General features: G+C 39.5%; 2 protein-coding genes across 3 annotated transcripts; both read left to right on the top strand.

Moving 5' to 3' along the window:
• Positions 1 to 1501: 1501 nt before the first annotated feature.
• LOC137259013 (uncharacterized) lies at positions 1502 to 6519 on the top strand. The gene is made up of 3 exons (XM_067796715.1): positions 1502 to 1926; positions 3432 to 3676; positions 4512 to 6519. The coding sequence occupies exons 1-3, from the start codon at positions 1789 to 1791 to the stop codon at positions 4705 to 4707; spliced, it is 579 nt and encodes a 192-aa protein (XP_067652816.1). The 5' UTR covers positions 1502 to 1788; the 3' UTR covers positions 4708 to 6519.
• A 3220-nt stretch (positions 6520 to 9739) lies between these two features.
• Positions 9740 to 25785, top strand: LOC137258398 (N-acetylgalactosamine-6-sulfatase-like). Of its 2 annotated transcripts, none has more exons than XM_067796068.1 (14): positions 9740 to 9935; positions 11781 to 11904; positions 14676 to 14750; positions 15199 to 15301; positions 15765 to 15908; positions 17021 to 17084; positions 17873 to 18000; positions 18471 to 18607; positions 19815 to 19918; positions 20571 to 20707; positions 21740 to 21842; positions 22286 to 22407; positions 23104 to 23221; positions 23666 to 25785. In XM_067796068.1, the coding sequence occupies exons 1-14, from the start codon at positions 9822 to 9824 to the stop codon at positions 23750 to 23752; spliced, it is 1560 nt and encodes a 519-aa protein (XP_067652169.1). In that variant the 5' UTR covers positions 9740 to 9821; the 3' UTR covers positions 23753 to 25785. The 2 variants fall into 2 exon arrangements, with proteins under 2 accessions (XP_067652169.1, XP_067652168.1); XM_067796067.1 differs by lacking the exon at positions 19815 to 19918 and adding an exon at positions 19314 to 19417 and having other exon boundaries at positions 9784 to 9935; positions 23666 to 25784.
• The last annotated feature ends 146 nt before the right edge of the window (positions 25786 to 25931 follow it).

Below are 25931 nucleotides of genomic sequence, written 5' to 3'. Positions count from 1 at the left end.
CATTCGTCCAAAACATGGAACTACATTGTACATATTTAGCAGATTACATGCACAAAAACACACATTATTTGCCTATTCAGGAGGAATCATTCAACTGAAACCCTGTTTGTCAGGGAACGCAGGTGTCTCGATGATAGAAGCAGATGAACATCAGTCTCGTTAAAATCATATTTCAGTCCTTGCTGCCTTATGACATCGGATTACAGGTCATGGACAAGTCATGTAAGAACTACTTTTGTGTATTTTTGCAAACCAGTGAAATAACTATCAAGAAGTCAGCATTGGACAGTCAAACAGCAGTTGCCCAGTGTTCTGGTGCTTTGTTTCAGTCAAGCAGCTGACATTCCTGACAAGCAGTAATAATGTCCATTCAAAATTTGTAAACTGAAAGAAAGAAAACTTGAACATCGAACACATGAGTATGGTATGGAATTTCTTCCCAAATACTATGGAAAGCCAATTCAGAGTTGACATACATTTGTGCACACAAACATACACCTCTGTTGTCTCTCCATTGAAAATATCTGTCTCAGTTTTGTGCTGTTATTTATCTTTCAGAAACAGATGAGGATACATCGGAAATAAATTAGTATTTCCTAAATTGTAAGAAATATTAGTTCCTTGTATGAACATGACCAATGAAATGGAAAGACGTTTTAATCAGTAGTGAATTATAACAGTTGATGTTATGACCATCAGTGAAGTTTAATTAAGTTATGGGTAAGATGGGATTTTTCCACGCTTTTGGATCGGTAATATCGGCACAAGTTTAGTTTTATGCCACACTCGGCAATATTCCAGCTATATGCCGGCGGTGTGATTTGGGACATAAAATTTAAAAATAATATCCACCCGACCATTATTTCTTTGTCAACAAGTGAGGAGAAACAGAAATATTATTTATGTAGCCTAAACAGCTCGCCACGTCGATAGCCACCAGTCATCGGGAGTGACCATTGTTGACACTTCGAAGTTGTTGTGACGCAGCCGTCACCTCAACAGGTGTATCAGGTGTGAAGTCTCACCTGCATACACTGCAATCAGGATGTTGCGTAATGTCACCTTCAAGACATCTGCGATAAATTTGTCTTTTGTTTGTTAGCAAAACTGTTGTAACAATATCGTTGCTAGGTTACTTGAAAGTAACATCGTGTACTTCAGCCAATGACTACACTTAGCAATGTGTTTTTCAAGTAACTGACATTGATAAATCAATTGCGTTAAAAATGGATTCGAAACAGCAAAGTACTCAACAATATAAACGTATGTTGTCTTTTGCCAGTTGAGCCACGAGGAAAATAACTAGAACGACTGTGATTTGTTCCTCTGTACACTGGAAGTACGTTTGATGGTTGTTATTCATCTGACTTTTCTCGATCAGAGATATCTGTTCGTTCATAACATGCCCACCAACATGGACTGGTGATATTTAGGTGTCAATGTACACTTGCCACTGGGCATGAATTGCATAAACTCAGTCGACGGAGCACGTGGTACGCGTGCAAAATGCACAAGAAATACGTCCTACGTGCAACATACACGATCAGCTCGCACCGGTTCACACAATTGTTCGTACTAGAGTTGTTTTGACTGTCACTTTTTTGCTTATCAAAACAAGATTGTGGTTGGGCTTTTGAATGCATGTGGGGCTTGGCTTTAACAGGATACAATACTCGCGTACTATTTGTGTAATAATTATTACCCTAGAGCTCGGATCGAAGTGGTCTTGGATTTTTATTCAACATTCCCCATATAAATCACTCGCGCCTCAAGCTGCCAGTAGACAACATGATAAAGACGCAACTGGGTACGTCCCGGCGTGGAGATGTGATTCCAGAAGCAAAGCTGCGAGCGCCCCCAACTTCTAAAACCAGTCGACGGTCTGGGAGGAAAAGATCCTTTTCAGAAACTGCTCTCGAGATTAAGGTAATGTTTAATGAGACGCAATATTTTGGTGTCGTTGACAGCAAAGAATGCAAGTAAAATAACACCATTTACATCTGCAACATTTTCTTTCATTTTATTTTTTTTCTTTTAGGCACGCAAGTTCAGAAAATATTGGTGCCAGTTATTTTTTTTCGTTTCCGCTGATCATGTCGATTAAAATGTAAATCATTGTACAGTGTAAGTGATCAAGATCACAACGACACGGTATGAGGCATATCTTTGACATATTTAATAATTGTTTGAAAAGTATAAGTTTCGAGGGTTTCCATTCTATTCTTGAAAACCCTGAAGATCAGTGTTAGAATTTATCGTCAGTAACCCATGGTTGTCGTAACGTAAGAGGCGGCTAATGGGATCATGCGGCCAGGATCACTGACTTGGTTGACACATGTTATCCAATTGTACATACCGATGCTCATGCTATTGATCACTGAATTGTCTGGTCAGGACAATTATTTACAGACCGCCGCCATATAACTGGTGTATTGCTGAATAAAGCTAAGCTCACTCAATCTGGTTTTAAGAAGTGTAGAAGATGGAAGATTGCCATCCTCATGTTCCTATTAATATCGCAGAAAATACAGTGTAACGACTTTTATTCAGACAATATTGAAGAAAAGTGTCCGGATAAGCAAAGTATAACTGAAGCCTAGCTAATACCCCTGCTTCGACTCTCTCTACATGTCCTGTGTCTCTCTCGGTTCTATTCGACAGACTGTAGAACAGTTAGTCCAGGAAACCATTTACTACGAACTAAATTTCTTTCTTCTAAATTTTTATTGATCGGGATACAACTGGTTAGACCTGTTTTTATTTTGACCTAGATTGAATTACTTTTACTACAATACACATACATGCGCTATCCATTAGACAGCAAACCCTCAACGATCCCGATTATTTGGTCTCCAAAGACCCATGCTTGGTGGACTAACTAACGGTACTTAGGGGATAAAACTCGCTGACCTTATTGACACAATGTGTGGATGGTCGCTCACGATATCAACCCGTAGATTGACGTGCATACTTGAATATACAATGTACGTGTACCGCCGGCATATGGGTGAAATATTGCTGAGCGCGGCGTTATACAAGTAATGTAACAAACAGTAGACAGCAATTAAATTTTAGACCTGTGAAGGTCCAGGGTAGAATAGGCTTTCAGCAACCCATGTTTGCCATAAAAAGGCGACTATGCTTGTCGTAAGAGGCGACTAACAGGATCGGGTGGTCAGGCTCGTTGACTTGGTTGACACATGTCATCGGTACCCCACTGCGCAGATCGATACTCATGTTGTTGATCACTGGATTGTCTGGTCCAGACTCAATTATTTACAGACCGCCGCTATATAGCTGGAATATTGCCGAGTGCAAAGTGAATTCACACACTCACTCAATTCAATTTTAGCAAATTCTCCTTGAGGAAGATTGTCTGCGATTTGAGGTAGAGTGCACATAAATGATTCACTATTTTCCAACTTGGACAGAACGATCCAGGCGCCAAAGCACCACCAACCTCAGATCGGTCGACGACTCTCCGGGATAACATTACCCCGTCACCGACAGTGTCTACACATGAAAGGAAGAAGTATCGTCGACACAGCCACGCTGGGAAGATGGAGGCACTGCCGTTGAGGGAGGAACACAAGACTCCTGCTGTCACAACCCCACACGATACGCCCTCCTCCACACAAAAGCCAGAGCAAATCACTGGCTCCGGAAGGGTTTATGGGTAATTATGTTAATTATGTTAATTCAAATTTGCCGAAAAAAAATGCTCACTTTTTAAAAGGCCTTGCTTCTTTCCCTTTTTAAAACATTCATAGAGAGTTAGGTGAAGTGAAAACATGGACGGGTTTCAATATATAGGGTCGTTTGAGTGGGTGAGTTTGCTTTTACGCTCTTTAGTAATATTCCAGTAATATCATGGTGGGAGATTCCGTAAAACAAACCTCTCATTGTACCACGTGGGGAGTAGAACCCGGGTCTTCGGCGTGACGAGGGAATGCTTTTACCACAAGGCCATCCCACCACCCCAGAGTCGTTTGAACGATATTGATAAGCAGTAAATCGCCTACCAACATGGCGGATCATTTTGACTGTTGATTAATAATAACAGGTAGGTATAATACACCAGCTAACCGAGTGTGGACACAGTGGAATAAACAAAACGACTTAGTCTTGCAATTCTAACAACCCACAAAATTTATTACACGTACTTCACAGGGGCGGTAAATACAAAAGTGACTCGTCAATTGGCTTGTCACGCCGTGTTCGATTCCCAAGACGGGTTCAGTGCATGAAGCCGAATTATAGTTTTTCGCTTCGCGAATGAGTATTGTATTACGCCGTTTTTAGCAATATTCTGGCAATATCACCGCAGGGAATACTATAGAGACGGATTTCACATATTGTACCCTTGTGGGGAATCGAACCCGGGTCTTCGGCGTGACTAGCGGAAGCTTTAACCACAAGGCTAACCCACCATCCATTCCGCTTCGTGACATTGCTGGAATATTTAAACCATACGCACACGTTCTTGTTACTGACAATCTCACCTGTTTCAGACAGGACAAGGAAGACAAGATAGTCGTGTACGTGTGGGAGCACAGGGATATGGAACTCTCCCTCTCTCGTCGCCAACTCAAGGAATACGCTAGACAGGTCGTGGGAGGGAACTTCAAGGCTTCAAAGTCATGGCTGAAGAGATTCCTGGCCCGAAACGACCTGACCCTCCCGCTAACTCCACCAGACAGCGAGTGAGTGAGTGGCTGTCGTGCCACTTGAAAACACGTGTGTGGTGCACAATGGTCTTAAGTGCACAGAAAGCAGAGCATTGTGCATTTAAGGGCACAACACACGTGTGGAAAGCCCGAGGTATCACAGGGTTAGCAGTTCGATGATACCCATGAGTAGGGGTATGGAACTGTTTCCGTCAGATTCGAACTCGTGAGGTGTGTACAGCATGGATAAATTCACTAGTGGGTGAACGAGTTTGGTTTTACACCTCGTTTAGCAGTAATCCGGCAATATCACAAGAAACGCCAAAAACGGACTTCACACATTGTAACCGTGTGGGAAATGAACCCGGGTCTTCGCTTTAACCACTCGGCTACGCCACCGCTCCTAAATTCATCAGAATACTGAATGCGTGTAGAGGTATTGAATTCTTGACTGCTGAAGAGTGTGGTGCTCCATAACACCTGGTAAAAAGTGCGCGCTCTACTACTTGTAGTTGGGGTATATATACCAACATGTAGTACATGCATATTGTAACGCGTGTGCGTGTGCGTGTGCGTGTGCGTGTGTGTGGACAATTCTATGGAAGCACTCAGGTGATCATAACCTTCATGCTTTCAGCGGTCTCTGCACTACCATTGCTTGGCAGAACGGGCCCCATGAGAAGAAGGGGCATTTGCACTCACGTTGGCTTCCTATTGATGCAACGAAGGACAAATTATCCTTTAAGACCTGCCTGAAATCGATAATTGAAACATCGAAGCTAGCGGCTTCCAAACAAGATAACACTTGCGATATATGGAATGTAAACGATTGCTCCTTACATAGAAAACTATCGCACGCGTTGTAGTCCGTGTTTACTGAACTTGTTTCTATCACAATTTGTGCCAGGATGTTGGTATTGAGCACTCCAAGGGACATATACCTACAGGGTTCACTTCAGGTGATGTTCGTCTGGTAGAGGGCGCGAGAGTCGATTTAATGCAACGTTGCATTAACTTACTCCAACTTATTAATTTAATATTGTGATCTAAATGCGTAATTAGTTTGGGAATAAATTATATAGGACTTAGCTCCCATGAGGGATGGTAGTTAGAGTTATTGAGAGAGATGTATTATGTAGTTTTAGAGTTGTCTGCTGTGACACTGTCCCTTTAACAACACGTTGCTGTCGACCAGCAATCTTCTTCTGAGGTAGTCGTAACTCCCAAACATTATGTTGACTTAGGACAGTCATAGCAAGGGCCTCGCTGCACAGATCACAGGCACACTGTAGCGCAAATGGGGTTGTGCAGCATAGAGAATATGACAAGTCTTCTTATATGGGAGCACCCATTTGCGCTACAGTTTGCCTGGGCACAGACTGATCGTAAGCCTATGCTCAGGCATGGGAGTTACGATCATCTTAGCACTAAGATAGATATGTGAAAGGGAACCCTGAGTATTTGTGTTCGAACGTTTTCTCTTGTGATTTGCAGTGGCATCATCCTACGTTGTAGTTGTGGAAGAGTAGCCTAGTGGTTAAAGTGTTGGCTCCTCACACCGAAGACGCCGGGTTCGATTTCCCACCCGGGTACTATATGTAAAGCCCATTTCTGGTGTCCCCCGCCGTGATATTGCTGGAATATTAAAAGCATGCTCACTCAGTCACTCACTCATGCGTTGTAACCTACATGTTTACTGTGGTTGATTTTAAAACTACGAATCTTCTTCCTGTGAAAAGGGGAGGATTTATTTCGCATCCTGAAAATAACCGCATACTGAAAAAAATGTCTTGATTATGTCATCTGCATGCATAATGTGTACTCAAGATGTAATAAACTATATGTAAAGATGCATGTGGTACCGTGTTGAATTTAATTTATCCATCCAGGCGTCCTACAGTTGGTCTAATTTGAAGCCTCACTGAATAGCTTGATGTCAGTCACGGCATATATCGATTTAAGGACTGTTCATGATTATTTTGTGAGGAAGGGGGTGGCATGAAATAAGGCCCTTCTGGCCACCCGAGAGGGGCAAGATATCTGACAGACGATATTTACACCAACCTAGCCAGATGGTCTGATAACAAAATTAGAAAACATGGTCCATACATCTGCTTAATTTTCTGCGGATTGTTTGATCTGGTTAATCCATTTGCTGGTAACATTTATATGTTAACAGCCCTAATGCCTGACTGTGTTTTAGTTTGTTTCATACACTGGCTTCAAGACTGCCTAAATGAATTGATTCGTGGAATACTTTATGTTTGTGTTCGTTGTTTCAATGTGCGTTCGTACGTGCATGCATGCATGCCCACGTGTGAAAACTGCACCAGCCATAACCTCGTAACGAGTGTTGTTAATCAGCTATCACAAAAATCCCAAGGTCATAGACCATATGACCAGGGACAGATAAATCAGAAACAAGTTATTTTTTTAAACATGGTTTCCCCCAATCGCTTGGTCACTCAGGCTTCACGTGTTGGTGCTAAGTGGTCTTAGATACGAGTAGGGTAGCTTAGTGGTTAAAGTGTTCACTCGTCACGCCCAAGATCCGGGTTCGAGTCCCTACGTGGATAGAGTGTGTGAAGCTCTTGTTTCCCGTCGTGTTTTGCTGGAATATTGCTAAAATCAGCTTAAAACAGTGCAGGGCAGCCTGTTTCTTAGTGTATGCTGCACTGGAGCTTCCCCGTTGGCTGCAGCTGATCAACAGAACTGCCCTGTTACAACAAGTGAGGCTCTCGGTTTAGTGGACAGATTATGTACCAGCCCACTTTACTACATTGTGTTTACGGTACATGCCTTTAAAACACTTACCTTCTGAATTTACTGGATGAAATGCTTCTTTACCTTATATGGGAAGGTGGGGGTAACCTAATTGTTAATGCTGAAGACTGGGTTTGATTCCCCTCATGGGCACAATCTTTGAAGTCCATTTCTGGTGTCCCCCGCTGATGTTGCTGGGCTGAAAATGTCGTAAAACCATCTTACTTACCCACTCACTCACTCTTTGCCTTATGAAAAGTGCCTCCATATATGATACAACAAACTATTGCACATGACTTTTGTTGAGCGTTGGTAGATGCAAACGTTTGTGTCTGCGTACATGTATTTGTGAGTGCGCATAAATAAATGTATATTAATACCAGACGAACTAAAGACCAAAAAAAATTCAGTTCAATGTTTCCAGTTGTGTATTTCTTGCATAGCCTTTTGCGGGTGGATTTGTAAGAGTATTTTGCTTTCATGGTGCCTAGACATATCACATCTTAAATGCTAGATGAGCTAAATATATTAACAGTGTCGTTTCAGTGGATGATAGATAATCACGTGGAGGTGTCACAGGCATCTTTATGTTTTGGGGTGTTTTTCAGACCAGGTTTGCCGTACTGATTTAAATACTTCACGAATAACAATTAAATCATTGACAATGGAATCCAGAAGTTAAGTTATGCATACATCGAACAAACATCAATATTATTTACCCGAGATCGTTAATGCCACTTTAGATGCAAAATCAATTGCCTATATAACATGAAAAATAGCAAGCGAAAATTCAGTAAGATCAGTCGCCTGCTGGTGACAGGCGATATGTTTAAGAAAAGAAAGAAGACACGTGATCACAACATGGCCTCTCAGTGCCGAAAATGCCCGAGTGTGGATAGCGGCAACAGTTTCGCCGATTCCATGTCATCAATGCCATAACTGTAAATGAATACAGTCTAAGTGAACATAAGCACAGCCTATCAGGGATAATCATATAGTCTGATATTATTATTTACACTGCTTATACTGAATCTCATTATAGCAGTGTAATGAATAATGCTGACCCTTAGTTTACTTAGACTGTAGGTGAATGTATCCTTTATCACTTCGACGTGTTAGTCAAAATAAATCATTAAAGACAAAAATCGAAAACCTCTCACACCTGAATAATCAACTCTAATGAAGTATGTTTATAATAGAGGCTTAAAGAGAGCTTCCACTGTTCATGCAGAAATTGAAACGACCAGAGCATAGAGTCATAGTGTGACTACACATCACTGCGAATTTTAAGAATATGTTTAATTGGATTTCCAGTATGAACAACGTATCAGATGCTTGGTTTCATTCAAGAGAGACAACTCTGTTAATCCCTTGTCATTGGTTTGTGAAGAGTTAGCCCCCTTTGTTGACTTGCACGCAGACGACGTTTTCGGTGATCCTCAATATGGATGATTTAGAGAATCGGAAGTTGATTTTAGAGTATTATAACATGGACATCAGATCAGCTTAAGTGATTTCAAGTAGAACTGATAACCCTTTGTCCACTGTTTATAGTGTTTTGAAAAATATTGCAAATGGATTATGGCATTGAGCACCAGGGAAGTGCAGGTATTCCAAGAAAAAATGACCAAGTGACAGGAGACACGTGGAGTGCTTATTTGTGTTAGGGGCAAATATTTGAATTTTCCAGCAGGACAACGAGCCAAAACATCGTTCAAAGCATAGGCCTGATTTTGGACCCAAAATGTGACATTATTATACTGGCCAAGCTATAGAGCTGACCTAAATCCAATAGAAAATGTTTGGGGACTTATGAAGGAAAGGTAAAATAAGAAGAAAATGACAAACATTGCTGACATGAAAGAAGAGGAGGTTCATGCACCACGGCTTTCCAACCTCTTTGATCAGTAGTATGCCCCACCGCATTAAAGCCTGCATTGCTGCCCTTGGTGTCAAAATACTAACTGTTCATCTGTCTTTGAATTATGTTCTGCAAATACTCACATTTTATACGCTGATAAAGAATGAAAAAAATAAAAATAAAAATCTACAGTCTTTAAATTCTCAATAATATCCGGTCATACAGGGGCGGATACAGCTTTATGAGAAAGGGGGGTTGCACACTATTGCGAAAAAAAGGGTGGGGGAGGGGGGTGCACAGTCAAATTTCACCGAGGTGATTTAACAAACTTTCTGGACAAAAGTGGGGGTGCACGCAAGCACGGACCACAAAACAACACCCCTCTTGATTCGCACATGTAGTGATTTTGTAATGGTCGGCGCAGTGATGCGAAGCTGAGGGTTATCTCCCTTCGAAAAGTGGGCGTGTTAAGTTTCGAAGCACATGACAGACAAGCGGATCTTTTGAACCATTGATTGTACGACCAGCTGATGATCAGCGTCGACAGGATGATGTCTCTCGTCTGTGCAGTTTTCGCTGCGCTTTTATTTGTCAACTGCCATGCGGCCAGCAAACCAAATTTCGTGATCATGTTGATGGACGATGTAAGTACCAACTTGCACTTGTCTTTTGAGTTGTACAGTACGTACATTCATATGCAATATCAGTGACAGATGATAGACGCATCACTATATGTATACATCATTTTATTGTTGTCAGTCACATGATTGTGCGCGAGCTGATCTATATATGGATTATCTCAGCTATATACTGAGACAACGTTACACTTTCTAAGCATGAAAATGATTGATTTTCCTTCTCGTTCAAATTATGCACTGGCATTTTGCATTTTACTTTAAAGTTTAATACAATATAGTTCGAAATATAATAGATATTGTTACATTTACTGAAAGGAAGAATTTCTACATAATATGAAATGTATACAATTAAGACACCTTATTAATTACGCGTGCGTGCGTGCATGTGTGCGCGTGCGTGCGTGTGTGAATTGTCTCATCTTTTCACATTAACTTTGTGCAAGAGGCTTTCTAGTTATGACTAGATAACAGCTGTTGATAAGGAACAGTTTATTCTTGTTTGTTGAACAGTAATGTTTCAATAGCACATGGAAGGGATACAGTGTTATGTTTGCAAAAAAATGGCTTGACACATCCAGTGACTTCTCTTAGTGGTATGGTATTTTACAGTGTAAACAAGTGGCAGCAGAATAAGAACCCTTCTTTCAGATGGTGACATAAGATCAGAAATTATGAAAACATTCTAGAATATTGTATTGATGCAGAATCAGATACATTTAAAAAGAGTGTTTACTATTAATGGTTTTTAGGACAGTTTACCTATTATTCATGAACAATAAGAATATTACAAATACAATTCTTCTTATGAGCCATTGTCATTTCTTAATATTCTACAGTTTGTCAGAATTATTTGTGTCATTGTACCTACTGTACTGAAGATATGTGACTTATATAGATATACAGACATATCTGTATCTCTGTCAGTGTTTCAAGGTTGATTGTTATCTATCAGTCATTATATACATGATCTGGTCATGATCTACTTATCTGAAGAATAAGACAATAAGAAGACTTATATCAAAAGATAAATAATTACTGTTCCCTAAGATACATAACTATGAAGATGATACTGTCAAACTCGAATTTTGAGACCTTGCCAATAAGGAACACAGGTATTACTTACAATTGTTGTATGTCAGTATATGTTTTGATAAAATTTGTGGTACTGTAAAATCATATAATCTGAATCAAGTTGAGCTTATGTATCAACGTCAATTTTGTACACATTGACTTCTAAGCAGCCATCTTGCACAGTGTAAGTCATTTTATGAATTCAGCAGTTATATGTGTAGCAGCAAATCTTGAAGGATCTTTGGGCAGAGTTTTGAAGAAACATGATGGGCTGGCTGGCCATAAAAATATGTGATTCTTACATAATTCAGATTTATATTTCTTGAGTCTTAACACATTGTGAACTTGTGATGATCTAGGGTAGATTTGATCTTCATTAACCCATGCTTGTGATAGGATGTGACTAACAGGACATGGCGGACACCTGTCATCATATCCCAGCTGCAATGCTCATAATGTTGATCACTCTATTGTCTCTTCCAGACAGGATTAGTTACAGACTGCCACCATATACCTGGAACTATAGCTAAGTGCGGCATTAAACAACCAAGCAAAAAATTATTACATGATGTTTCCTCTTATCCATTAAATCATCATTGCTTGAGGTCAGGAGATGTGTCAGCCATGATGCTTGAACAAACAACCCAGATGCTCTTTTGTTTATCTCCTCCTAGTCTGAAATAGTGGTAACATTTAGACTGACAGAAAATAGATTTTATTGTATTTTTTCTTTACCTGATGAATGCTAAGCTCCCTGCTGACATGATCCATTTATTGTAGATGGGTTGGGGAGACCTAGGGGTGTATGGTCACCCAGCGAAGGAGACCCCCAACTTAGACAAGATGGCCGCCAATGGCATGCTGCTGCCAGACTTCTACTCGGCCAACCCACTGTGCTCACCGTGTATGTACATCATTATAAATGTCCCAGTGTTAGATACCAATGAAGGTACAGATTAGAACTGGTCTTCAGCAACCCATGCTTGTTGCAAGAGGTGACTAATGGGATCAGGTGGTCAGGCTTGCTGACTTGGTTAAAACATGTCATCGTATCCCAGTCGGGTAGACTGATGGTCATGTCATTGATCACTGGATTGTCTGGTTCAGATTTGATTATGTACAAATATTGCTGAGTACAACAAACAAACACTAGGTTTAGAGAAGTATTTCCTCTTATGTTTCCATCATGTTGTCATTGCCAGCTGGTATCTCACCATTTCTGTGGATAAAGGGGTCGCTGTCAGGACAGGTACCCCACCTATGTTTCTGTATGCAGAAACATACCCTAAACAAAATCAAGATACAGTAGCACACCCAGTACCATAAACAGGGGACAAGTCCATGTTACACAATCCCAAACCAAAGCCATATGTTGTTCCCTTTCAGCTGATTGTGAGTGGTATTGTACATTCCAAAATATTTGTTACTGTCTATGATTTAATACAACAGTATGACAGTTCTTGTCAAGAAAACGGGACAATGCAGAATAGACTCATGGTAGGGTATGTTTCTGTATTCTGATTTTGGCCCAGAAACATACCTGGGGTACACATCTGTAGTACCCTTGGTGACAACAACCCCAATAGCAATATAAGATTAACATTGATCAGTTTTTGCCATGCTGCATTCTTCAGACTGATAACAGCGATATAACTATCATCTGTCTGTGCTAAGATTACTTTCCAACTGATTTCTGATATATACTGTGCAGCATTCATGCTGATGACATACCAGGGTCAAATTCTAGTTGTATGATTCAATGATTCATTGTAGCTAGGGCTACCACAGTTGTAGTGCCATGGTTACCTTACAACATGAGGTCATGATACTTGACAGTATGGAGCTGACGTATCTTATTGACATTGCCATGGTTACCTTATAACATGAAGTCATGATACTTGACAGTATAGTGCTGACGTGTCTTATTGACATTGCCATGGTTACCTTATAACATGAAGTCATGATACTTGACAGTATAGTGCTGACGTGTCTTATTGACATTGCCATGGTTACCTTATAACATGAGGTCATGATACTTGACAGTACGGAGCTGACGTGTCTTATTGACATTGCCATGGTTACCTTATAACATGAAGTCATGATACTTGACAGTACGGAGCTGACGTGTCTTATTGACATTGCCATGGTTACCTTATAACATGAGGTCATGATACTTGACAGTACGGAGCTGACGTGTCTTATTGACATTGCCATGGTTACCTTATAACATGAGGTCATGTTACTTGACAGTACGGAGCTGACGTGTCTTATTGACATTGCCATGGTTACCTTATAACATGAGGTCATGATACTTGACAGTACGGAGCTGACGTGTCTTATTGACATTGCCATGGTTACCTTATAACATGAGGTCATGATACTTGACAGTACGGAGCTGACGTGTCTTATTGACATTGCCATGGTTACCTTATAACATGAAGTCATGATACTTGACAGTACGGAGCTGACGTGTCTTATTGACATTGCCATGGTTACCTTATAACATGAGGTCATGTTACTTGACAGTAAGGAGCTGACGTGTCTTATTGACATACTGATCTGATATCACTATGGAAAGTAAAGAATACTGACTTAACAGAGGGCAGCTTCTATTTTTAGGTGTTGTTGAGCAGTGCTCAACCAGTTTTGTTGGACAGTACTTCATGGATGAGTTCATGAAGATATCCACTCAGTACTGTTATGGAAGATATTCACTAAGTACACTGTTATGGAAGATATCCACTCAGTAATTTTCAAAAGATATCCACTCATTACTGTTCAGGAAGATGTCCACTCTATACTAATCAGCACTGTGGTGATATCTTCCTGAACAGTGGAGAGCTGATGTTTTTTGAGGCTCTGTTCCACAAAGTGACCATAAAACTATGATTTACCTAAGATAAAGTATGAGTAACGATTGTCATAGCTTTATAAATACTTTGTTGAATTGTGCCTTGAACATATCACTTTATTACTGTTTATGAAAACACTCATTCGCTCACTTTTTTCTTTATGAAATAAGAGATAATTTTTTAGTCAAAATAACTAAGTATTTATTATAAATGAATCTAAACACTATTACCAACTGATCCAAATGGTACAGTTTCGTGAAATAAGATACACAATGATAAGTTTGAGTTTTCTTCATTTACATTTAATAACAAATTTTTTTTTAGTCTAAATGACTTGATGTACATAAGGCCAGACCAATTTTATTTCTTGTTTTACGGATCCACCTGCCATATTTTTTCAAGTATAAGAAAAAAAAAAAAAAATTAATGATTTTATTGGCTGAAAATGTAAACTCACAAGAAAATACTTTTTAGGTTGGTTTTTTTCACCCATATTCACTTCATCAATTGCCAAAAGAAAAATACTTTAAGTATTTACAAGGAATATTACTTTGATTGGAAATTATATTTTTATTCTTTTTCCCATCTGTCTTTAGGTTTTCAGAGGACCAAAATCCATAAAACAAGAAATAGAATTGGTCTGGCCTAATAAATTAATGTTTAGACTACCATTAAATGTTTAAGATCATAGAATTTCATAGTTAGCAACTAATGTTATTGTGTGATTAATTCAGTTGCTCTGTCAAGTCTTGATATGAAAGGCCCATTAAAATATGCACCACCTAATTGTTCACTGAAGTATCATGTGCCTGTCTCTCCGTAGCTCGAGCAGCGTTACTGTCTGGCAGGCTTCCGATTAGGAATGGCTTCTACTCAAACAATGCCCATGCTAGAAATGGTGAGCATCGAGTTTTTTACCTTCCTTTTTTGATCAATATATTCCATTTGAAAAAAGTACAGGATATCCCACTTTGTGAGCACAGCACTTGCCAATGCCAATGCCAATGCATATGAGAAAAATTAATATTCACACAGATGAAACATTCCCAAAGGTAGGAATAAAATGTCCCTTAATCTCCTTTCATCATCTGTTTCCTCCTTGACTTCATCATTTGCATTTCATCAATCTTGTAAATCCAGTATTCACTACTTTCTATTAATGGAATTTTCTTCCTTTTGTTAAAAATTATTGGGTTGAATTCCTAAATGACTGAAGAAAAATTCCATGTTACCATTTAACCAGAAAACTGTTTATGACTACTTTTATGAGAAGGCAATGAATATATAATTGTAATTATATGGAACTAAAGCATATTTTTGTTTCTGTATTTCTAAATGATTATCAGCATACACCCCTCAGGACATTGTGGGTGGGATACCAGATGAAGAGATCCTCTTTCCAGAACTCCTACAGAAGGCTGGTTACCGGAACAAGATCATCGGGAAATGGTAAGGAGGTGGGATGGCTGATATTCTAGCAAAATGGTGGATCAGAAAATCCAGTGACAGGCACTATGTGCATCAGTCTTCATAGCTGGGATACATTGACACGTATCAACTAAGTCAATTGACCTGACCTCTCAATCCTATTTGATTCCCTTTTGGCAAGTATGACTTGCTGAAGACTCTAAATTTTAGATTATCATACCATCAGTAGTTAATTTATTTTGAATAAAAAGTCATTTGTCTAAAACGATATCACCAAGTGTTAGTAACTGTCATTTGTCTAAAATGATATCACCAAGTGTTAGTAACTGTCATTAATGTCTAAAACGATATCACCAAGTGTTAGTAACTGTCTTCAACTGAATTCCAATCATTTTGACTAGTTTTATATCAGCTTTACATCTTTAATCATAAAGTATTTCAAAAGTTTGGCGAGATGCTGAATTTGATACCTTCCATTTTCCAGGCATCTAGGTCAGCAGCCACAGTACCACCCCTTGAAGCACGGATTCAATGAGTGGTTTGGTGCCCCTAACTGCCATTTTGGTCCTTTTGATGACAAGAAGACCCCAAACATTCCTGTCTACAAGGATGCTTATATGGTTGGGAGGTGAGAGGTGCTTCAACAGACACATAGGGGAAATTCAAAATAACGCAGCAGCTTTGTGGACACAAGCACAATGAGAGGGTTCAAAGGGACATAACTCTGAAACTTCAAGACAGTGAAATAAAACTAAAATGGTTAGCATGTCCCTCTATCCCATGGTCTGTATTCCGGGGCTTGCATTTCTATTATCACTGACATTTTACCCACCAATCAAACATCAACATACTTAAGTTGAGCACCGACCTGAAAACTGACCCATATTAATATGTATGAGTGCTTGCCATTGTGAGGGAAGGGGCCACCGGTTGTCTGCGATCAAGTGTATAATATTACAGAATTGTTATACAGACCGCAAGAGTCTTATAAGCAAGGCGTCTGCAGCTAGCCAACAGGTTCTCTCTCTTTCATAACCCAAATGGGTTTGCTCGTTGCCATGCACCACCCTTTTCTCATGACCATGTTCTCTGTGACGTTCCAGCTTGTCCTTGTTTACCAGTGTTCTTACTCTCTCATCAACATGATGGTATGGTAGGGGAGGTAACTCATATTACATAGAAAGCAAAGTCAGTGTCAATTTTTTAATGGCCATGAAGACAGGCTGTTCATCAAAAGGATTTTATTCATTGCTTTGTTTTGTATGGCAGTCAGTTTTTCACTTCAAGTTTCAAGCATGTTAAATTTGAGATTTTGAAAAACACAGGACTGGTATCGGGGTCTTTGCCAAACCTTTGCCTTTGTAGGTTTGCCAAAATACTACTCAAAGGGATCTAACTGAGATTTTCAAGGCTCTCTTAGCACTATGATAGATGTAAGTTAATGTTTATTATATTGCACATACAAATACCGTAGCGCTTTGAAAACCTAGGCTCAGATCCACAAAGCATTCAATGCGCCATGTCATTTGTAAGTCTCTAATAAACTATATAGTTGTGATCGCTCAAAACATTCTGAATGTTAGTGGATCAGGACCCAGGAGAGAGAGAGGATACTCCCACTTACCATAATTCCCCAAGCCACTGGAATATCTTCAACATGGAAGATGGTGGAGCCAGCCTCTGTCTTGCCTAGTGTAATGTTCCTCTCCCTGTGTGCTCATGTCAATGTTTTTGTTGCAGATACTACGAAGAATTCAAGATTGAGCCGTCTGGAGAGTCGAACCTCACACAGTTATATATCAATGTAGGATGTAATTAATTTGTATCACCTTGTCCCACTATGATCCATACTGTATGTTCCTCTATGTAAGCATGTGATGAATGATTCACATAGCTTTAACATCACTCTCTGTGATGCACCAGGGATGATGCGGGGTTACGAGTGATCTTCAGTAACCCATGCTTGATGTAAGAGGTATCTAACAGGATTGTGTGGTGAGACTAGCTTTCTTGGTTGGGACTTGACATTGCATCCCAAATTCATAGATTAATTCTATGATGTCAGTCACAAGATTGTCTGATCTAGACTTGATTATTTACAGACTGCTGCCATAGTCACAAGATTGTCTGATCTAGACTTGGTTATTTACAGACTGCTGCCATATGGCAGGAGTGTTAAGTGAAATAACAAGCAGAAAAAGGTTTTGCGATGCAGCCCTGGGCCTTCTTTCACCTAGCATTGAGGTGACTGAACTCACTAAGGTAACCTTAGTGCAGTGTTAAAGGCTGGGAGTTAAGGTTAACCTTAGTACTGGTTGCTTGGTGAAAGGAGCCCCTGGTCTTTGAGTTGGTTATATTTGTTACATGACATACTGTTTTCCTTCAGTGTGCTTAGCAACAAATGTAAAGATCTTAATGAAATGACTGTTACCTATGCTCAATTTACCTGTGCAGGTTTCATAAAAATGATATTTTGTATAGAACCTACATCACTTTAGACTGTCATCCTGCTTTAAGCTGATGCTGTAAATATACCAGTAGTTAAAAATTGCCCAAATGACATAAAACCCACTTCACTCACTCTCTATACAGGAGGCAATAGAGTTCATAGAGAAGCAGGCAGCAGCGGACCAGCCTTTCCTGCTCTACTGGGCAGTGGACGCTACCCATGATCCACTGTATGCTTCCCGCAAGTTTCTGGGTACCAGTGAGAGGGGCCTGTAAGTAGAGACATTACTCTCACACTCACCAAATACCGTTTTTACCATGCTTAGTCCCATGCTCAATCTTTTTGACAAGTATGTTAACAGTCTATGCAAGGGCCCTTACTTTGATCGAAAGTTCATATGAAAATCTACTTGTGACTGTTACATTCTTTTTATATACATATCTCCATGGAAGGTCTGATTTTTCCAGTAATTCTTTCTAACAGAGGTGTGAAATAAGTTTGAGCTCACTGCTAAATTTTTGTAAGAGCCCCGAGCATGTCTTATGGCAAATATGGTACTTGGAGAGAAGTACTGTTTTATGGATTTCAAGAATAGGTTGGTTTCTGACAAGGCAAATTTTGAGTTAGAATTTCCAGGATTAAACGCTAAATAACAAATTTGAAGAATTTGACAGGGTATTCATATTGCTGGAACACATTACCAACTCTACATGGCCTGAAAACTGATGTGCTCTTCACCAGTTATGGGGATGCTGTGAGGGAGCTGGACTATGGTGTTGGGGTCATTCTGAACAAACTGAAGGAACTTAACATCGACACCAACACACTGGCTGTCTTCTCCTCAGACAATGGTGGTGCCACATATGCAAAGACAGGCGGTAAGTCGGATCAGTGAGCAGTGCTGTTGCATTGTGGGTGACAAGTGGAGTTCTCATCAAGCTGATTTTCATGTTTATCATAAATGTTGACTTTCACTTTAATTGAGATCTGGACGTTTTGTTGCATTTACACTTCAGTTACTCATGTCATGCTAAAGCTTTATGTTCCTGCTAAGGAATTGTGGAGCAGAATAGCATACTCTCTTGTAGTTATGAACGATGGCAGTGGTGTAGCCAAGTGTCCACAACAACTAGAAACCTCCACTGCCCTCTTGAATCCTACCAAGCCTGCTGGGTTTTTTTTTTAACTGATCATTATGCAAATCTGAGGGTTCATGTGTCATGTAAGAGCCTGTTAAGTGCTGTATCTGCTTCGCAGTTATCACTCCTGGGTATCATTGGCTGAACTCTTGGTTGTCCCTGATTATGTTTATTGGTTTGTCAGCCTGTTTGTATTAAAAAGCAGTAAACATCTGAAGCTTAGATCATTTTGGGTTTTTCATAACATATTAAGCTGCCATAATATAACTGGAATGCTTCCAAACCTGGGTTAAAGCCAACTGAATCACTGACACAAATGTCATGATCTTTCTGATCTGGTTTTGTAGAAGCCACACTGTCACTGAAGGTCGCTGTTATGAACTGCATTCAAATAACATTCTGTTTTGTATACATCACCCATGTAATTTCTGCAATTGGCCACCAGGTGGCAGCAATGGCCCTTTCCTGTGTGGTAAGCAGACGACATTTGAGGGTGGTATGAGAGAACCCACCATCGCCTGGTGGCTAGGGAAAATCAAACCTGGAAAGGTGCACCTTAAACTCTGGAGATCGTGGATATTTCAAATATGCCTCTTTTTTCATTTCACTCACACTGGCTGATGTGTAGACTTCACCCTCACTGACCTCCAGCTTACCCTGGCTCAGCCATGTCTGTACCTAGCTTAGTTTATCTTTGAACATCCAACATTCACTGAGGCAAATATTTATCCTTTCTTTTACAACGCAAGGGGAATCTTTTGGAAGTATTTTCATTTCATATAAAACAACTAATATCGCACAACTATTCATAATCTAACTCATCTGCCCACACTCATTATGAATGTGGACCTTCACCTTCACCCACCTACCTGTAATCTACCCACTCTCTCTGATTGGTCACTTTCTCTGTCACATGTTCTTCATACTTGGCCTTGTATGTACACAGGGGGTAACAATGGTCCGTTCCTGTGTGGGAAGGAGACAACATTTGAAGGGGGCATGAGGGAGCCAACTATCGCCATGTGGCCAGGAAAGATTGCCGCGGGATCGGTACTGATGCTCAACCCTTTTTACCCATTCTTTTGCATGTTGTAGTTCAATAGTAACAGCCTCTTTCTCTTCTCTTTCCAGATATTTTAACCCTGAATATGCGTATGATTTATCTTTCATGTTTCTGGTTACTAACAGTTTGATACCCTACATGGATACAATGTTTGAAACCTATTTCTGTTATCCCTTGCTGATATTGCTGGAATATTGCTAAAAGCAGGGTAAAACTAATACCAGACTCACCCACTACTGCTACTAACTTTCTTTCATGATAAATATGTCTACACGCACAAAGTGTCATATACTTTCATTATGCCTCTGAACCCTATTAGCCTAGTGGTTAAAGTGTTTGCTGTGATGCCAAGGTTCCAGGTTCACTTCCCCATATGGGTACAAAGCAGTACAAAGCCCACTTCTAGTGTATCCCGCCATGATATTGCTGGAATACTGCTAAATGTGGCGTGAAACTAAACTAAACTAAACTTTATTACTTTATTCCTTTTTTTTTTCAATTAAATATTTTGTCAGAAATTATCGTTCATAAGTTTTGGGTGTATTATTGTATTATTGGTTCTAATGCAATTCTTTTTGAAATGCCTTACACTGTGTTTGTATGGTTAAGTAACACTGATGTCCTCTCTCCCAACACCAGGTGTCCCATCAGCTGGGGTCCCTCATGGACCTGTTTACCACCCTGGTGGAGCTGGCTGGCCTGACCCCACCCTCCGACCGTGTCATCGACGGCATTAGTCTCACTCAGACGCTGTTTACTAACAAGCCAGTCAATAGGTATGGTCATGAGCTTGGCATCAGACAGATAAAGTCTGTGAGTTATATGTGGCACAGTAACTGGGGAATGTTAATTTTATTTTTTGCTGTGAAAACATCAGCAGATGACTGTGACATCATGCATATCAACTAGTAGAGAAGATGATACAGATAGATATATGAATTTACAGGAATATGTTGTCAACATTTCATTTGATAAGTGCGGTAGGCTTGTGGTTGAAGCATTCAATTCTCTCTCCAGAGACCTGGGGTCGATTTCCCACATGGACAAAATGTGTGAAGCCCATTTTTGGTGTCCCCTCTATGATCTTGCTGGAATATTGCTGAGTGCGGCATAAAACTCACTCACTCATTCGCTCATTTAATAAGTAGATATGATAACAGTATGGTAAACTGGTAGGTGTGAAAATAATGTATCTGGTAATCATTTGGTTGCTGGATTAATAATTTTGTCAACACATGGATATTATAATAAGTCAATGGGTAGAACTGAATATTTTCGTCAAGTCTGTCAAAAGATGAGAAGGCCATAGGATAACCCATATTAGGTAACAGTTCCTGCAGCTCAGTATGTATGTTAGCAGGCCAGAGCCTAACTTTACACAGCTTATTCTTGTATGATTCTGGCACAGCTAAGAGACAGGAGTGTCTATAGTGCACAAGATTGTCAACAAGTAAAATTTTGTCTAGTCATGCAACATGTAGTTATCTTAATTGCTCAGGATTGACTTAACTACTTAACTCCTATTTATGTTGTAGAGTTATGCCCCTTAGTTGTGCCAAAAAGCGATGATCATAGAGGTATCTATGGCAACAAAATGGTCAAAAATAAATGTGGTATCTAGTCATTCAACATAGAGATGTGGTAACACGTCAGGGTCTGACTTTACTGCTAGTCACTGTGTAGAGTAATGCCCCTTAGTTGTGTCAGAATCTGAGGAATATTTGGTTGAATCCCAAATTAACTGATCAAGTTTCTTGATTTATGAGTTCTGTATGTGATGGTTTTTGTCACACCTGGAATGTTCACAGAACCATCTTTTATTACCGTGGTGACGAGTTGATGGCTGTCAGAGTGGGACAGTACAAGGCACACAGATGGACATGGACCAACAGCATAGAGGAGTTCAATTCTGTAAGGTTTCAGTCACATTCAGTTTAATGTTCAGGAGGGATTCTAGACATGAAAGATGTAGGAAGGATGATTCAAATTGGCCTCTTTTCTCAGTTTGATCCTAAGCAATCCTTAATTAAAGATGGTGAGTCAGGGTCTGACTTAACTGCTAGTCACTGTGTAGTCACTGTGTAGAGTAATGTCCCTTAGATGTGTCACTGTGTAGAGATGTCCCTTAGAAGTGTCACTGTGTAGAGTAATGTCCCTTAGATGTGTGTCACTGTGTAGAGTAATGTCCCCTAGATGTGTCACTGTGTAGAGTAATGTCCGTTAGATGTGTCACTGTGTAGAGTAATGTCCCTTAGTCAGGTGATTCTGACTATGGTTTATCTCTTGAAAGATTAGTTAACAGTTTTGATTCACTGACAATTTACTGTCACTTACTGTGTTCCGGACATCCTCAGGGTACAGACTTCTGTCCTGGCGAGATGATAGCCAACGTGACCACTCATGATCAGACAAACCATTCCAGTCAGCCGCTTCTGTTTCATCTGGGGAAAGATCCTGGCGAGAAATACTTGATCAAGTAAGTCTAGAAAGCCTGTGGGTAGCTCTGTTAAAGCTTTCCTCTTCTTCCATTTCATTTCTAGCACAGTAATGTTCCTCTGTGTCCTCCCTTCCTCTGCCTTGCTTTTACTACCATCTTACCTGTGAAGATCTTCAGTAACCCATGCTTGTCCTAAGAGGCGACAAACAGGATCGGATATCCCAGCTGCATAGATTGATGCTTATGCTTATGATTGTGTGGTCCAGACTCAGTTATTTACAGACTACCACCATATTGCTGGAATATTTCTTAGTGTGGCATAAAACTAAACTTGCTCACTCAGTCTACCTCCCCAAATCTCAATCCAACCTGTCATGTTGAAATTTTCCTCCAAATGAAAAGCTTGTCATTTGAATTGTTGCTTTACACCAGAGCACTGTCATGTTGAAAATGTTCCTTCAATTCAAAAACCTGTCATGTTTATATGTTCCTTCCAACCTAAGCACTTTCATGTTTATTTGTTCCTTTAAGACATAAGCACTGTCACCTTAATTTGTTTCTTCAGACCCAAGAACTGCCATGTTTATTTGCTTCTTCAGACCTACCCACTATCATGTTTATTTGTTCCTTCAGACCTAAGCACTGTCACCATAATTTGTTTCTTCAGACCTAAGAACTGTCGCCTTAATTTGTTTCTTCAGACCTAAGCACTGCCATGTATATTTGTTCCTCCAGACCCGACTCTGCTGAGTACAGGTCTGTGATGCCAGGCATCATACAAGTCATCAGTGAGCACCAAGCAGCTCTGGTGCCGGGAAAACCACAGCTGAACTGGTGTGACAAGGCTGTCATGGTGAGATGTCACTTAATCCTTCACTTTGACACTTGATCTAGCCCATGACATTATATCCCACACATAGATGGATGCTCATGTTGTTGATCACTGGATTGTTTGCTCAAGACCAAATATTCACGGACTGTCACCATATAGCTGGAATGTTGCTGAGTGTGGCGTAAAACTAAACTCACTCAATTATGATGACTTATGGTGGGTTTTCAGACATGTCACCTAAATATATAGTGATATGTATCTTATGATGGTTATTTTATGGTGGGTTATCTTGTGATCAATTTTATTTAAATTGATAGGATATCTTGTGGTGAGTTATCATGGGTTATCTTGTGATGGTTTATTCCTATGATTGGTTATTTTGGATAGTCTTATGATGGGTTCTCTTATAGTTGGTTCTCCTGTCATGGGTTCTCTTACAATGGGTTGGTTCTCTTCTGATTTCAGAACTGGTCGCCACCTGGATGCGAGAAGCTGAACAAATGTATCACCCCTCCTCCATCTAAACCCGCTCTGTGTACATGGGTCCATTGATTTTAGGCTATCTGGTTGAGAAAAAAACTGCTCTACCTCTTGTATGTCATTGCCAGAAATTCTCTATTTTGGCTGCAGTTGCTGTTTCAGATACTGAACAAATACTATTTTTCAGAAAAAAATACTGTCCTGTGAATTTCTTCTTTACATTGTACAAACCACTAATTGTGTTAGGTGTGTTTTGACAATCATGATTAATGCAACTTGTGATGCACCCATGTGATACAAGAGTCATAAGCTTGTCATTCTTTTTCCTGATTCTCTGATGTTGTGCTGTATTCAGTGACAGGTGAATTCAAAGAAGTGGTAGAGACGGTATAATGACGTTGGTGAAAAGTCTCAAAATGTGTTCTTATTTAAATGTGTTGGAAACTAACTGATGTTTTTTGAAAATTGATACAAAATCACTAGACAAAAAGAAAGTTTGCAACATCTTTCATCTTTCCAATTCAGAATATCATGGTTAGGACTACCTTTAATATACAGACTCTCAACTGAAAACTGCGTGATTATCTCACTCACTCACTCACTCACCATATATGGAAGAGATCACATGTGCCTGCATGCCTTTATTAAATGTGTCCAACCTGCTGATCTTTTTAGTGCTTAGCTTTAACTGATGATCATAATATACAATCCATGCGGTCAGTTGCAGACGGTTTGTGTATGTAATAAATATATTATTGTTTTACAGATTTTTGTCCTCAGATCTAAAACAAATTTTCTTGTAAGTTTATATTCTTGGCCAATATGTACATTAGCATTTTCGTTTTAAGCGGGGAAATTATTATTTTTTTTTTTTTTTTTTTTTCTTATTCTTGAAAACATGATGGTGAACTTGTAAACCAAGAAGTTAAATTGGTCCGCCCTTAACTGTGTTCTGGCTGAGATAGCCATTACTCTGGTATCTGGTCAATCCACAAAGTACTATACATTTCATCATATTTACCCATGTCTTCATGTCTGATCCATGCTCAGGGTGAAGGTATTTGTAGCGATGATTCATTAAAACATGTATCGTTCATTGTTTTAAGTTGTCTTAAGGTGATCTGGTTGGTATATAGTGATTATGGAGAGAAAAAGATAGTGGATAGTGAATAGTGTCAAAAAGAGAGTTGGTGTTGGAATGTTTTCTTTTTTATTCTACCAAAATGTACTTAGTTGTCTTATATATTAACTTATATAATACCGTATTTACAGAACCTTCAGTTCAAATCCTTATATTTTTTAAATGGTTTATAGTATTTCAATAATTGCCTGTTTATGTTTAGTGAAGGTAAAAAGTAGCATATGAACCAGTTAAAAAAATAAAAATTAACAATTACCCAATGTCTTTGAGGAAAGAAAAGGCCATCCTAGGTAATACTGTGTATAAACACACATCTCCAACCTACTTGTCTTTCCTGTCCATAGTGCTCCACTAGGAAGTTCCGCTGCTTTAGTGTAGTGCTTAGTGTCACACAAAATGCTCTTTTTGCTATAATTGTATAGGTAATTTGATTTATTTTTATGGCTCTGAATACTCGTTGACTCCGTGAAACTCCGTGAATCTGATGGAACTCAACCCAACAAAGGTACTAGAATCTGTACTTTGCTTAGAAAGTGACATCTTTGATAGCTTAAAAATACAGACAATCCAATGTTATGTCTTGCATTGTAATGACTTTGACACCTAACACACTTTGAAATGAACTTTACTTCCAATGCTTCAGCTGGAAAATTGCCCTCATTTTTCCCAAGCATTCCTATTTGAAACATCATTCCCAAGTCCTTATGGGTACAGGATATATGAGGCGCTGCAGTTGAATGTGCAGAGTTTGTGCCTTGCATGTGTCAGGAACCAGTTATCATGAGCAACTATCCATGATTATCTGTTTTAACTTCAGCTGAGTGTACATAGTGAGATGTGTACTATTTAAGTTCTTTTTACTGTACATCTAATACATTTGTATTTGGTAAAGTGAAGTATATTTTGTATACCATGACATGATTACTCACATTTTACATAAGAATAAAACACTTCCATATAATCTGACATTTTGTTATCAGATCTGTTGGGGAATTGTATCATTAATAACGTGGGGACATATTTGGGGATGATATTTGGGAACCAAGTTGTGTGATAGTATTTAGATTTTGAAACGGTTGTTACAATAGCAAAAGTGACTCTCAAAGTTAA

This window comes from Haliotis asinina, chromosome 12 (assembly GCF_037392515.1).
Source record: "Haliotis asinina isolate JCU_RB_2024 chromosome 12, JCU_Hal_asi_v2, whole genome shotgun sequence".
Taxonomy (NCBI): Eukaryota; Metazoa; Mollusca; class Gastropoda; order Lepetellida; family Haliotidae; genus Haliotis; species Haliotis asinina.
Note: the sequence above shows the minus strand (reverse complement) of the source record. Positions and strands in the feature narration are given on the sequence as shown.

Bases quoted from the DNA above. Each gene is read 5' to 3' on its own strand.
- LOC137259013 (XM_067796715.1), top strand. From the start codon at position 1,789: ATGATAAAGACGCAACTGGGTACGTCCCGGCGTGGAGATGTGATTCCA. The intron at 1,927-3,431 runs GTAATGTTTAAT...CAACTTGGACAG, and splicing joins AAACTGCTCTCGAGATTAAG to AACGATCCAGGCGCCAAAGC. The intron at 3,677-4,511 runs GTAATTATGTTA...CACCTGTTTCAG, and splicing joins GGCTCCGGAAGGGTTTATGG to ACAGGACAAGGAAGACAAGA.
- LOC137258398 (XM_067796068.1), top strand. From the start codon at position 9,822: ATGATCAGCGTCGACAGGATGATGTCTCTCGTCTGTGCAGTTTTCGCT. The intron at 9,936-11,780 runs GTAAGTACCAAC...CATTTATTGTAG, and splicing joins TGATCATGTTGATGGACGAT to ATGGGTTGGGGAGACCTAGG. The intron at 23,222-23,665 runs GTGAGATGTCAC...TTCTGATTTCAG, and splicing joins GGTGTGACAAGGCTGTCATG to AACTGGTCGCCACCTGGATG.